The 13,138-nt window shown below is 36.1% G+C and overlaps 1 protein-coding gene across 3 annotated transcripts; it reads right to left on the reverse strand.

Moving 5' to 3' along the window:
* Positions 1 to 398: 398 nt before the first annotated feature.
* On the reverse strand, positions 399 to 12,935 carry pmt (phosphoethanolamine methyltransferase). 3 transcript variants are annotated; one of them, XM_051127198.1, is made up of 12 exons: positions 12,759 to 12,935; positions 11,492 to 11,669; positions 10,294 to 10,449; positions 8,290 to 8,426; positions 7,809 to 7,966; positions 7,522 to 7,716; positions 4,630 to 4,719; positions 4,309 to 4,398; positions 2,128 to 2,250; positions 1,504 to 1,635; positions 1,209 to 1,325; positions 399 to 696 (listed from the first exon to the last, which is right to left on the reverse strand). In XM_051127198.1, exons 2-12 carry the CDS (start codon positions 11,653 to 11,655, stop codon positions 586 to 588), a joined length of 1,473 nt encoding a protein of 490 aa, XP_050983155.1. In that variant the 5' UTR covers positions 11,656 to 11,669; positions 12,759 to 12,935; the 3' UTR covers positions 399 to 585. The 3 variants fall into 3 exon arrangements, with proteins under 3 accessions (XP_050983155.1, XP_050983156.1, XP_050983154.1); XM_051127199.1 differs by lacking the exon at positions 12,759 to 12,935 and adding an exon at positions 12,462 to 12,719 and having other exon boundaries at positions 7,842 to 7,966; XM_051127197.1 differs by lacking the exon at positions 12,759 to 12,935 and adding an exon at positions 12,462 to 12,717.
* Between the last annotated feature and the right edge of the window lie 203 nt (positions 12,936 to 13,138).

Genomic DNA, 13,138 nt, shown 5'->3' on the forward strand with positions numbered 1-13,138 from the left:
GGTAAATACCACTCTGTATTCTCGTCACTTCATAAAATTCAGAAATGAACCACTAATGGCAGATTGACTATTTTGATGATGTCTTTCATATTTTTCTGGGTCTTGACAGCGGTATTTACCTGGCAGTCAATGGGACAGACACAAACTTCCGGGTTTTCATCCAAAATATTGAAAATTGTGTTCCGAAGACGAACTAAGCTTTCACGGGTTTGGAACAACATGGGAGTAAGTGATTAATGACAAAATGTGCATTTTGGGGTGGAGTAACCCTTTAATAATTTATAATGTTCATTGTGTATTATAACAGCTGTTATTATAAGTAATAGACTCTCATTGCACATGGGATTGTGAGGATTTTATCCAGCACAAGCATATAAAATCAAAAGAACAAACAGAAATAATAAAGAAAAGTTGAATTTTATTAATTTATGCTGCATAACAGTATGTTGTTCTTACAGCTCTGAAAATACTCATATCTTGCGGCACTGTTGTGCAATTCACAGAATCAGACAGAACAGTGAGTTTAATACAGCATCTAAAATGTATTGATTTGAATTTGATCGGTAGTTGGATTGCTCCTCTCTCTCATTCTTTGGTGGCATAGAAAAGCCCCCAGCGTTGGTCTCCAGTCTCACAGCGCTGCAGTTTTTCTGTCCATCCATTTACAATGGCATCATAGGCTTCCTGGGAGAACTCCTGTGAAGGAGACAAAGATTACAAGAGATTTCACAGTATGTGATTACTCACCAATGGATTTTTTTGTAGTGAATGGGTGCTGTCAGAATGAGAGTTCAGACAGCAGACAAAAACATCACAATATTCCACAAGTAATCTACAAGATGTTAATTTATGGACTGGAGTTAGGTGGATTATTGTGATGTTTCATCAGCTGTTTGGACTCTTATTCTGACGGCACCCATTCACTGCAGAGGTTCCATTGGACAGCAAGTGATGTTAGGCTACAGATCTCTAGATCTGTTCCTATGAACAAACAAACTCATCTACATCTCGGATGGCCTGAGGATGAGTACATTTGCATTTTTGGTTGAACAATTCCTTAAATGAAAGTAAAACACGTTTTCACTGATTCCAAATAAGGCTTAAAAAAGTGGAGGGGGGGATAAGGGAAAAATATTTCCTCCTACAGCATGCAAATGTGTGGTTGTAAATGTAATGTAGACGTTGCATGAGCATAACTGTGTGTTTACCTGTATAAACTCCTCTTTCATCTCCCCAGCTCTCTGCAGTTCAGCCTTTATGACCTGAATAAATTGTTCTGTTCTGTCCTCAGCGTGAACATTACTGAATCCCACCTCGCTCAGGAACTGAAGAACACACACAAACACGCTCAGCATGAGCGTAAACAAGCACTTTTTTCCTGCACCAGCTTTTTTGGCACATACAACACTGTAGTGACCAATATCAGCATTACATAACTGATCAATACTAAGTCTCAATCCAAACAAGCTTTAATAGTAAACTATGATTTTATGAGCCATGTACTTGTCCATATCTCTGAGGTGTGTAGAGTATATATCCCCGCTGGTTAACATAATCCTCAAACGCTGGAGACCAAGGCTTCTCTCCACAGCAGTAGTCACTAATCAGAAGTTTCCCACCCGACTTCAGCCATGACTGAAAAACACATTAAAAATAGTTTACCTCCAAATATACATTCTTTCATCATGTACTTCTATGACAATATCTAATTTTTCCAGTAGAGGGCAGACCTGTGCTCTTATTTCATGAGATTTATTTTCCACGTCAGCATTTGCTTACTGTACGTCATTGCATTTGCCTGTTTGGATTGTATTCCCAATAGTTCAATACAAATGCAAAGGCTTGTTTTTATAAGCCATACAAAATGTGTCATCTCATTTGAGTCTTAGTAAAAAATAAAGAAGGCACAAGGTGAAGTTAACTGTTAAAACCACAAACACAAAAACCTACACATATATTCACTGGAACACCTGCAACCCACTGACAGTGTATTTACATCTACAGCACACAGATAATTATTTGCATATCTTCCTACACACACACACACACACACAAATACACAGTATACTGATGTCACATGAAGTCACATGCACACTTGCAGGTGTTTTTACCTGTGTAAACACTCACATAAAATTTTCTGAAGAGGTCAAGTTTGTCACTGATGTGCAAAATCATATCTCTGCTGTAGACCACATCAAATGTGGTGTCAGGAAACATTCTTTTTGTGGCATCTGAAACCTCAAACTGCACCTGCAGAGGAAGGACAGACAGTTACCCTACTATCAGGAAGTGCAGAACGAATGCAGCTCTGTTCATTCTCAAAGCTGTACATATTCAAAATGTTCTCTTTTTATTCTAAACAAAATAAAAAGTGGAAAAACCCGGTGCCAGATGCTAGGGTTTTGCTATGCTAGTTTGTTGTAGGTGGCTGCTATGGTGTTAAGGGTGCTTACCAGGGCATTGCAATGCAGTTGCTATGGTGTTAAAGTGGTTGCCAGGGTGTTGCTACGTAGTAACAACCCAGTTGTAAAAGGTGGATGCTAGAGTGTTGTCTGTTTACCAGGGTGTTGCTACATAGCAACCCAGTTTCAATAGGTGGATGCTAGAGTTTTGTCTGTGGTTAATAGGTGGATGCTAGAGTGTTGTGTGTGGTTGAATGGGTGTTGCTACATAGTAACAACTCAGTTGTAATAGGTGGATGCTAGAGTGTTGTCTGTGGTTACCAGGGTGTTGCTACATAGCAACAACCCAGTTTTAATAGGTGGATGCTAGAGTGTTGTGTGTGGTTACCAGGGTGTTGCTACGTAGTAACAAACTAGTTGTAATATGTGGTTGCTAGAGTGCTGTTTGTGGTTACCATGGTGTTGCTAAGTAGTAACAACCTAGTTGTAATAGGTGGTTGCTAGAGTGTTGTGTGTGGTTACCAGGGTGTTGCTACTTAGCCACAACCCAGTTTTAATAGGTGGATGCTAGAGTGTTGTGTGTGGTTACCAGGGTGCTGCTACGTAATAAAAACAACTTGTAATATGTGGTTGCTAGAGTGTTGTATGTGGTTACCAGTGTGTTGCTATGCTGTTGCCATGCTGTTATGAGTGGTTACCAGGGTTTTGCTGTGTAGTAACAACCTAGTTGTAATAGGTGGTTGCTAGAGTATTGTGTGTGGTTACCAGGGTGTTGCTATGCTGTTGCTATGAGTGTTACGAGTGGGTTACCAGGGTGTTGCTGTGTAGTAACAACCTAGTTGTAATAGGTGGTTGCTAGAGTGTTGTGTGTGGTTACCAGGGTGTTGCTATGCAACCTAGTTGTAATAGGTGGTTACCAGGGTATTGTGTGTGGTTACAACCTGGTTGTAATATGCTGTTACTAGAATGGCTACCAGGGTGTTAGGGTGTTTCTATGTAGTAAGAACCTAGTTGTAATAGGTGGTTGCTTGATTTTTACGTGTGGTTACCAGGGTGTTCTATGCAGATACTGTGGTGTTACGGGTGATTACCAGGGTCTTCCTATGTAGTAACAATCTAGTTGTAATAGGTGGTTACTAGAGTGTTGTGTGTGGTTATCTGGGTGTTGCTATGCTGTTGCTGTGTTGTTACGGGTGGTTACCAGGTTTATGCTACTTAGTAACAACCTAGTTGTAATAGTTGGTTGCCAGGGTGTTGTGTGTGGCTACCAGGGTGCTTCAAAACCAGTTGTGAAGCTACTAGTTTGTTCCGCTTTGCTATGTAGTTGCTAGGGTTTTCTGGCTGGTTGTCAGGAATTATCAGGGAGTTTCTGTGTGGTTGTTATGTTGTTGTATGTGGTTTTTAGAGTGTTGCTTTGTAGTTACTAAGCTGTTTTCAGTAGTTTGATTAGGTTTTGCTATGTGGTTGCCAGGATGTTACTATGCAGTTACTAGGTTGTTATAGCTGGTTGGTTACTAGCATTTTATGGACAGTTGCCAGGGTGTTGCTATGCAGTTAAAAATGCTGTTCTTAGCACTGTGTGATTTGCTTTGGGGTTGTTAAACTGATTTTGGTGATTGCCAGGGTGTTGCTATGCAGTTGGTAAGCTGTTATGAGTAGTATGTGATTTACTATGAATTGGCTAGGGTGGTCTGGTTGGTTGTGCTATGTTGGGTGCTATGCAGTGTTGCATGTGGTTGCCAAGGTGTTGCTATGCAGATGCAAAGCTGCTCTTTGAGTTGCCTTTGCTATGGGGTTACAAGTGTGTTTGGGTGGTTATCACAGTGTTTCTATGCAGTTGTGAAGCTGGATGCTAGGATGTTGTAAGTGGTTGCCAGGTATTTGCTGAAAAAAAAAATCAACTTACTAGTGGGACTTTCTCCTTGACAGCTCTCTCCATGGCGATCTCCACCATGTTTGATGACAGGTCCATGCCCAGAACCTCCACCCCAAAGGTCTGTCATTAAAAAAGATAATTCAGTAAATTAGTAATTATTTATAATCACAGTAATCAGAAACTACAGCTGTGAATAAAAGATTTACACTAAAATATAGATGAAACTGAATTTATATTTTATAATATTTAATTACAGTTTGATCTTTAAAGGTCCTGAGGAAAGCAGACTTTAGGAGAGTAAAATATGTTTTAGGGCAACACATATCCGACATATGTCAATCTTTGGCTCACCTTGGCCATGTAGAAATCTCCACCTCCAATCCCACAGCCAACATCAAGAACCTTTTGTCCGGCCTTCAAGTTCAGCATATCAACAAACTCCTAATAGGTTACAGATTAATGTATCAATCAGATTAACAGAAAACAAATCATTAATTATTCACTAAAATGATGAGATAACAGAGAGAGCAGTAGTTCTCCACTGTTGTGCCATGAGCCAAAAATGAGAAATACTCAAATTGCATATTGTATTGCGAACACTTTAGTCTGCTAGACAATTTTGGTACTTTATTTGTTGCCGCTTGATGTTCAAAGTTAAATCTAAGTCATGATGCAATACTAATTCAGTGACCTTTCTGAAAGTTACATAGATATTCCAGTAGGTGGCAACAAGTGTCCATATAAGGGAGTCAATTAATGATTCATTCAAATAAGTTAAGAAACATAATCATTACTTCAGGAATAGAAGTGGCTATCTTTATGAATAAGCTAATGAATCATTTATTCAACAGATTTGTGTAAAACATTAATTCACGAAAAACAAACGGCTGTCTTAACAAACAAATCTTTGAATAATTCATTCAACCATGGTTCGTTTTAAAATGCTGATTCATTTTGAAACAAAACAAGCTGTTATCTTTATAAATGAGTCACTGAATCATTTATCCATCAGATTTGTTCAAAAGTATACTCACTCGGAACGAAACGGGTGGCTGTTTTTATGAACGTTTATTAACTTTTACATCATTCATTCAACTTAATCATTAAAAAAACGCCTATTACTTCAGGATGGAAATGAGGCTGTGCTTGAAATAGCACACTATCTTACTTCTTACTGCCCAGTACACAGTGCATACTGCCTACTATTTTTGAAAATAATGTGTGAAACAATACAATAAGCAACAAATAATGTTTCAGAGTAGCATGCTAGTGTTGTCACATGACAAACACATTAATTCAGCACAGCTGTCGAGGTTTTTACCTTTAAAATAAATGTGCTAAACATTTTTTTTTTTTTTTTTTACAAAGATTTGTTTGTAAGGGTTACTACAAAAACAGTGCTATATCGCCCAGTTGAAATCATTTTATAATTAATGAACTTTACATGTTGAACAGAACTGAATCACTACTGAGCTGTCTTTAACTGAACAATGATATTATTTTCTTTTTGGCAGGTACACTAAGTGGAAAAAGCAATATTTCTAGTTACACTAAGTGGAAATAATGATAAATTCTGTTAACACTAAAATAGCAGTGTTTTCTTTAGCAATAGGCTAAGTGTAAATAGTAGTTAGGTGGCAGATATTTATACATCACTGCTGTAGTACATTATAAAACCAGTATGCAGTAACAAACTGTCTGTAAATTATCATATGTATTAAAATTATTAAATGAATGCAATCTTATCCCTCACCTACCACTGTATTATTAATGAGGCATTTTATTTCTGCTTTTCAAATATTCCCTTTATTTTTACTGTAAATAAATGCTTTTCCAATCTCATATGTGGTGGGAAAAGAAGAAAACGAGTTTGGCAAAAGGTGGATTCGAACTCGTCAAGAGCAAATGCTTTGGTCGTTTCTCGGTACGCCACTCACACTTCCAATAAACGTGTCTTTTGCAATTATTTTTACACTGTTGTTGCGAGTCGCTTGCAACCTGTATGCAGGTTAAAGCGACCCCAATAATGTGATATTTAGCCGCTGGAATGCAAATTTTATTAGAGGAACCTTGCCAAAAAATATTTTACCTCCCGGAACGTGATTTTTATTGGCGGACCCCCTCCGAAACGCGACTGGGCTAGTTTTGTGTAGCAGTTGAGTGGGTTTTGTGAAAACCTGGCAACCTTGTCTGCCAACAAATCGGGCTATTTTCACTTAAAGTAAATATACACACTCCTTTTCTTTTTAGAGCTGCTTTAGAGTGGAATTGTTTTGTCTGCATAAGTTTTATTCATATATTATGTTATTTATATATTATATTACTGCAATATTATTATTATTATTTAATTTTTTGGAAACCATCTGTACTGTATAAAGTGCTATAGAGATAAAGGTGATGTCATCTGCCTTGATTGGAAATGTGTCGTAGGAGATACAACTTATGTCCTACTAACAATGTATATATGTAACATGTATATATGTACATATAGAATATGTACATATATACAGGTATGTTCTGTATACATACAGTTCACTCACGCATGTGATTATGAAACGTCACAGGAAGCGTGTTGCATTAAAGGAAAAAGTATCCCATTCAGTGTCAAAGTATACACACATTTCATACTGCAATGTAGAAGGAGGTGTATAGTAGTAGGATGACATTCCAAACACAGCTTATGTATTAATTACGGTGTACTTGAGTTATTTAGCAGATTCCTGGAAAATACTTGAGTTATTTAGCAGATTCCTGGAAAATACAGGTAATATGATAGTATGGCATTTTGAACAAAGTGACTGTCTGACTGAATCATTTATTCAGGACCAATAAATTGCTCTGCTTTGCAACGGTTCTGCTGTGCTGTTGTTTGGATCTGTTTTTACTGGCAGAGCAAAAGCTAATAAACAAAGTAAGTGGTAATATTGTATCTAAATATACTTTAAGCAAAAATTAATAAACATGTTGTTTATTGAACTGCTAACTTATATTCATACACTCTCAAAAGCTATCACTGGGGAAGGACTTTTTCAAAAGTACTAATATGTACCATTTATGTGCTAATATGTACTCCTTAGGTATTATGTAACTTTACTGTACAAAGATGCATCTTTTAAGGGTAAATAAAGTACAAAAAGTACCTTTCAAAAAGGTATGTATTTAATAATAAATTTTGTTTTTTTGTATTTTTGAATTAAGTTCACTTTTGAAGATGTATGACCCTACATATTCTGCATCCCTGACCTTGGTTGTGCTGATTCCGCCTGTGCTGACGTATCCTGATCCGAACATCTTCTCATAACGCAAGATTCCCGTTCTGGTGTACTGCTGGTTATCTAGAAACTCCTGAAATGTGGAAAAGCCACCCTGATGCTGCTGTACCACATCACGGTGAACTTTCTGCATGAGCCAACACAACTGGTTCTGGTTGTTCTTCATCTAAAACAAAACAAAAAAAAAAAAAAAACTCATTTCAGTTTTTTAATACAGAGTTCATGTCCTTATAATAGTTTGCTAACCCACTGGTTTACCTTTACATAGGTATGAACTGTCTTATTAAGCACCATGTCAAACCCGTAGCATTTCTTTTCTGTCTTCTCTGATTCATCCAGCAGGAGTGAGGTCATCAAGTGGTTGTAGTAAGCAGGGCTTCTGTAGTGTGTGGGGTTAAAATCACGCTTTCTGTCACCTGTGGAGGTCAAAAAAACAAACAATAAACATAAAAAATAAAATAAAAATAAAAACAAACATGCAACAAAATAACTTTGAAAGTAAAACAAAAACTGAAAACATTTATATAAAATATAAGAACTAATTCAAAATATTAATAATAATATAACAGCATCTCAGTTATACTAAAATAATACTACACTATAGGGAGGACAAATATATAGTTTTTCACATAAAGTGCTATTTATTTATCACATTGATTTGTTACCAATCAGAAAACAAGATTACATTCTTCAAAAATAAAAAATGCTATTACATGTCAAATTACATTGTTTCTCTAACCTGATTGGTGGAAGCAGGACTCTCTGAAGAAGAGGTAGCCGCCTGGACGGAGCCACATGAGGAACTTCTCAGCCAGTGACTTCAGCTCTTGATCACTCAGATACATCAGCAGCCAATTAGAGAAGACCACATCAAAACTGAAACAGAAAGTGACAGAGGGATGAAGTGGAGGATGGAGAAAGATATCAAATGAGATGGGATTCTTCTCAAATCTTTTTATACTTCAAAATTAAATTTGAATAATAATAATCTAAAGAACTTTTTTTCTGCTGTAAAGAAACTTCAGTGGAATGCAAAGATTTCATGGATGTTAAATGTTCTTCATAGTACCATCAATGCCAACAAAGAAGCTTTATAAGAGTGAAGCTGTGATCTCTTGTACACTAACAGTTGTCATACCGTATACACATTTACAATTTACTGTCCTTCTTTTCTAGGAAAATGGACCAAAAACACTGATGACTCTTTAGGGGTGTATCCAAAAGTTTGTCCAGCCAATGCTTTCTAATAGGGATGCACAAAGTTGGATTTTTGCCTAACATTTTAACATTTGTAGACAGCAAAAGAGTTGAAAAAATTCTGAAAATCTTTTAGAGCTCCCTGTATTTAACTGTTACAACCCATTTGAAAAAAAAACATACTACACATTAATGGATAAATCTGTATATATAAAATTATTTAATTTACAAGTGTCATGTTTGTGATTTTTATTCATGTAAGCTATAGCCTCTGGCCTTTAAATCAAAGCATACTCTAGATTTTATGACATCAGTTACAGCTTTTTAAAAAAGGAACGCTTGAATTTAAATTTAATCTTAATTTTCAGTCTTAAAAAATAAAGGTGCTTCACGATGCCATAGAAGAACCTTTTTTGTCTAAATGGTTCCATAAAGAACCTTTAACATCTGAAGAACCTTTCTGTTTCACAAAAGGATTTTTTGTGGTGAAAGAAGGTTCTTCAGATTATAAAAAGGTAAGAAAGAGATGGTTCTTTAAAGAACCTTTGACTGAATGGTTCTTTGTGGAACTAAAAATGGTTCTTCTATGGCATTGCTGTGAAGAACCTTTTAAAGCACCATTATATTTAAGAGTGGTGTTTATGTTACATCATTTTATGACAAGCAGGCAAACAGCGCCCCCTTACTGGACGAGCATTAGGATCCGGGAGAAGCTGTTCTTTACGTGCATTTTCAAAGTAAATGTGGGGAGTTACATTTTATTAATCAAAAAGCCTGTCTAATTAATTGAGTTTTAAAGTTTCATTTTTACCAAATTCTGCATTTTCCATTACTTTCTGGATTCCATTTTAATGGTTCCATTAAACTGTAATAATAAAAGCATCTCCAATTAATTTATTTTATTAAAAATAAAATGTTCTTAAGTAAAACTGTTGTTTTTTTTGTGGAAAAATTAATCGTTTAGCTTAATCGATTAATCAATAAATTAGTCGATAGATTAATCAACATAAAAATAGTCGTTAATGGCAGACCTAAATCGTAGCAATGGCACTCTTAACCTTAACCTAGAATCTGCCTAGAAAGTCTTTAAAAAAAAAATTAGTCTTCATCTATTTCATAACACTTAAGTTTGTGAAAGTCTCTGTGAACCTGACACCTTGTAGGCTACTGCTGGAGACACCATGTAGTTTGTGGTTTTGGAAAATGATGGCACTAGAGAATAAAGGTTTGCTTATGATTTCATTCTTGGTTTAACACCTAAGTCTTTTGCTGTTAATATCTTTTTGTGACTCTGCTGCTTTCTTGTCCAGTGCTTGTGCCTACATTATTGCATCCTCCTTGTGGGTATTTAATAATTTTTGACTTTTCAGTGTGTTAAATATCTTTTTGGCCCATTCTACCAGTAAAACTGTTAACAATTATATATTGCATATAAATTATTATACACAAAATGAATAGTAGTTATTAAGAGTATGATCTGGCTTAATAATTCTGCATGCACTGTAGCTGTGTTTACAGGGCTGAACATGTTGATGTTTTCTATCACCTGTGTTTAGGGAAGTCTAGCTTTGTGACATCAGCTTGGATGAATTCAGCACTGCCCAGGTGACTGTTGTCCAATCTGTTCTTTTCCACAAACTTCTCCATGAAGTCCACTGCGGTCACGTGACGAGCCTTGCCAATGAGGTGGCGTGTGTACCGGCTGGAAAGAGCAAAGGTCATGATAACAATGCAGCAAATAAACCATGCTTAAAAGCTCAGTACAGCCCAAGAAACAGATTATGTAACCTTTTGATTAGATTTCCACCAGATTTTAATCATTTTCATATGACATGTTTTAATTGGGGGATCTAATTGTATTGCTGCAATTGTATACTTATATACAATGACTATTGTTGCATTTAATGTTCCTTGTTTGTTCCTTACATTTCCTTCAAATAAAGAATATATATATATATATATATATATATATATATATATATGTATATATATATTTTTTTTAATTCTCTCTTGCTAAATCTCACAGGTGCTATAACTCAAAAGTGCACATTTTAAAGTGCTCATACGGCATGGTATGAGATTTTCTCTCTTTTGTTGTTTGATTAACATAAATAACAGACAGCATGAATTTGACTGCAGTCACTTTAAAAGCTGCCCAGATCATCAGCTGTTTGCTTTTACTTAAGACATAAATTACTGTGTTTACAAGGTAAGATGGGAATGTTGACACATAAAATGTGTATTTAACAATTTATGACCTATAAAGCTCCAAAAATAAAATCTAAGCAACGTCTTTATGTGCACGAGCCTCTCTGACAGCACTCAGACAGTGTGCACATATAGTGAAATGAGTTCTCTTTTGCTGCTGTTTCACCTGTTTTTAAACTGCAATGCCTAAAAACGTGTGCAAATGATACACACATGGGCTTGTATAACTGTGATAGAGTAGAGAGTCCAAAATCTCTAGACAAATTGGTTGCACTTGGGTGTGTATTTACCTAAGAAAGTACAGACAGAACAGGATTGTAAAATAAAGTGCTACTGACAAATTTCTACTGGTTAATCGTGTCTGCTGGTATACTGCCAAACCCTAATCACAGTAATTAAAACTTGGGAAAATTTGTCATGGGAAAAAGGTTAATGCAAACATTAACTGCTATTATGTCTTTTCATTTTAGGATGATTGACCCAAACATCAAAGATGTGCAGGTCTCATTGGAATCAAAGATAGTGTAATCACTGACCCAATTCCAGCACCAAGTTCCAGCACATCAGAACCAGCCAGAGACGGGAGCATGGAGAGAATCTCGGGCAGCTCATGTTGGGTCAGTTCCTGAGCATTTGAGTCCAGCATCATCTCTTCTACTGTAGCGAACTTGGAATGTTCCTTCCAGAACTCTGTCATCATGTTTCGCTCAGTTTCTGTGGAGACAAACCCCATCAAGAAAGGACACTGAGGATATTTCTATTTCCATAGAAAAAAATTGACTAAACTCTTAAAAATTAAGGTTCCAGAAGTTTTTTTTTTTTTTTTTGGCCACTGCCATTGAAAATCCATTTTGGGTTTCTCAAAGCACTTTTCAATGAACATTCCAAAAGAACTGTGAAGAACATTTTAAAATTATTATTTTTTTTTTCCACTAAAAAGAACAGTTTGTGGAACAGAAATTCCATGGATGTTCAAGATTCTTCATGGAACCAGTGATGCCAATACATTTTAAATATTATAAAGTATTTTTTATTTATAAATTGCTAGTTTCACAAAAAAAAAAAAAAAAAAAAAAAAAAACAAAGAAATGGCAAGTAACCCATTGAATTAAATATGAAATTCTTAATTTCAGAACAAAATATTTTCTTAATATTTTCTTGTAAAATGTACTCCAGTAATCTTTTATTGTAGTGCATAGTTTGAGTGGTTTTGTAGATTAAGAGTAATTATTATGTAAAATAAGTTACATTTAAGTTAAATTATGTCATTTGGTTATATTACAAAAAAATCCCCTAAATACCAAAATGCAAATTGCAGAATGTATCTACATTTGTAATTGAAATCCAAAAATTACCTGAGTAGATGTTAGACTAAACTGAGAGATGCTTGAAAATAGAGATCATGTTCAAGTTTAATTGCATCATCTCATACAAGCAATATGACAAAATATTGCAATAAGACAAAATATTGGCATTGGGAAAAAGATTCATGTGTTTTTGTCTTACCTTTTTCCATGATCAGTGAAATAAAAAAATCAAAAATAAAATGACAAATGTAATATACAGATATTGATCAAACTCTTTTACACCGGAACAGCTTGTTCAGTCAGCCTGTGAGTCTCTTTAAACACTCATGCGCGCTGTCCTGTCCAGGTCTATATTGCTCAGGACTCATAAATTCCGCTGACCACTAGGGCGAGGGGAGGAGACCAGCATTTTCATAAATAATAATGCTAATGAAATACTGGGGGGTTGGGGTTACGATACGCAATGATGGAACGGGATTCCCCACCTCAGTCTTACCTTACGTCTGGACTGGATGGTGTTTCGTCAGGCTTCGTTCACAGAGGTTTGGAGAGGGAGGCGTCAGAGCTGAATGGGACCATATCCTTGCACTTTCTGATTGGTGAAATTGTGAAGAAAGAGCTACGCCGGTATGCCCCTCCTTGGACTTATTAATGGTGATACGGAATTATAAAACAAGCGGAAAACGTAACGTGTAATTTCAGCTCTACACGCGCACCGGCTTCTGCTGAAAAAGTGCTGACGCGTCGCATGCGCGCTCTAGACAGGAATGCGTGCGAATTGCGCAATATTGCCTCATGCATGCCAGAGCCACAAGCTGCTGTAGTGAAGAGAGAAACGTTTCAGCCACCGGTTAATACGATAATTCATTTGAAAAT

Source organism: Labeo rohita, chromosome 14, assembly GCF_022985175.1.
Source record: "Labeo rohita strain BAU-BD-2019 chromosome 14, IGBB_LRoh.1.0, whole genome shotgun sequence".
NCBI classification, from domain to species: domain Eukaryota; kingdom Metazoa; phylum Chordata; class Actinopteri; order Cypriniformes; family Cyprinidae; genus Labeo; species Labeo rohita.

Bases quoted from the DNA above. Each gene is read 5' to 3' on its own strand.
- pmt (XM_051127197.1), bottom strand. The intron at 7,717-7,808 runs GTAAACCAGTGG...GTTTTGTTTTAG, and splicing joins CAGTTCATACCTATGTAAAG to ATGAAGAACAACCAGAACCA. The intron at 1,636-2,127 runs GTGAGTGTTTAC...TGTGTTTTTCAG, and splicing joins ACCTCTTCAGAAAATTTTAT to TCATGGCTGAAGTCGGGTGG.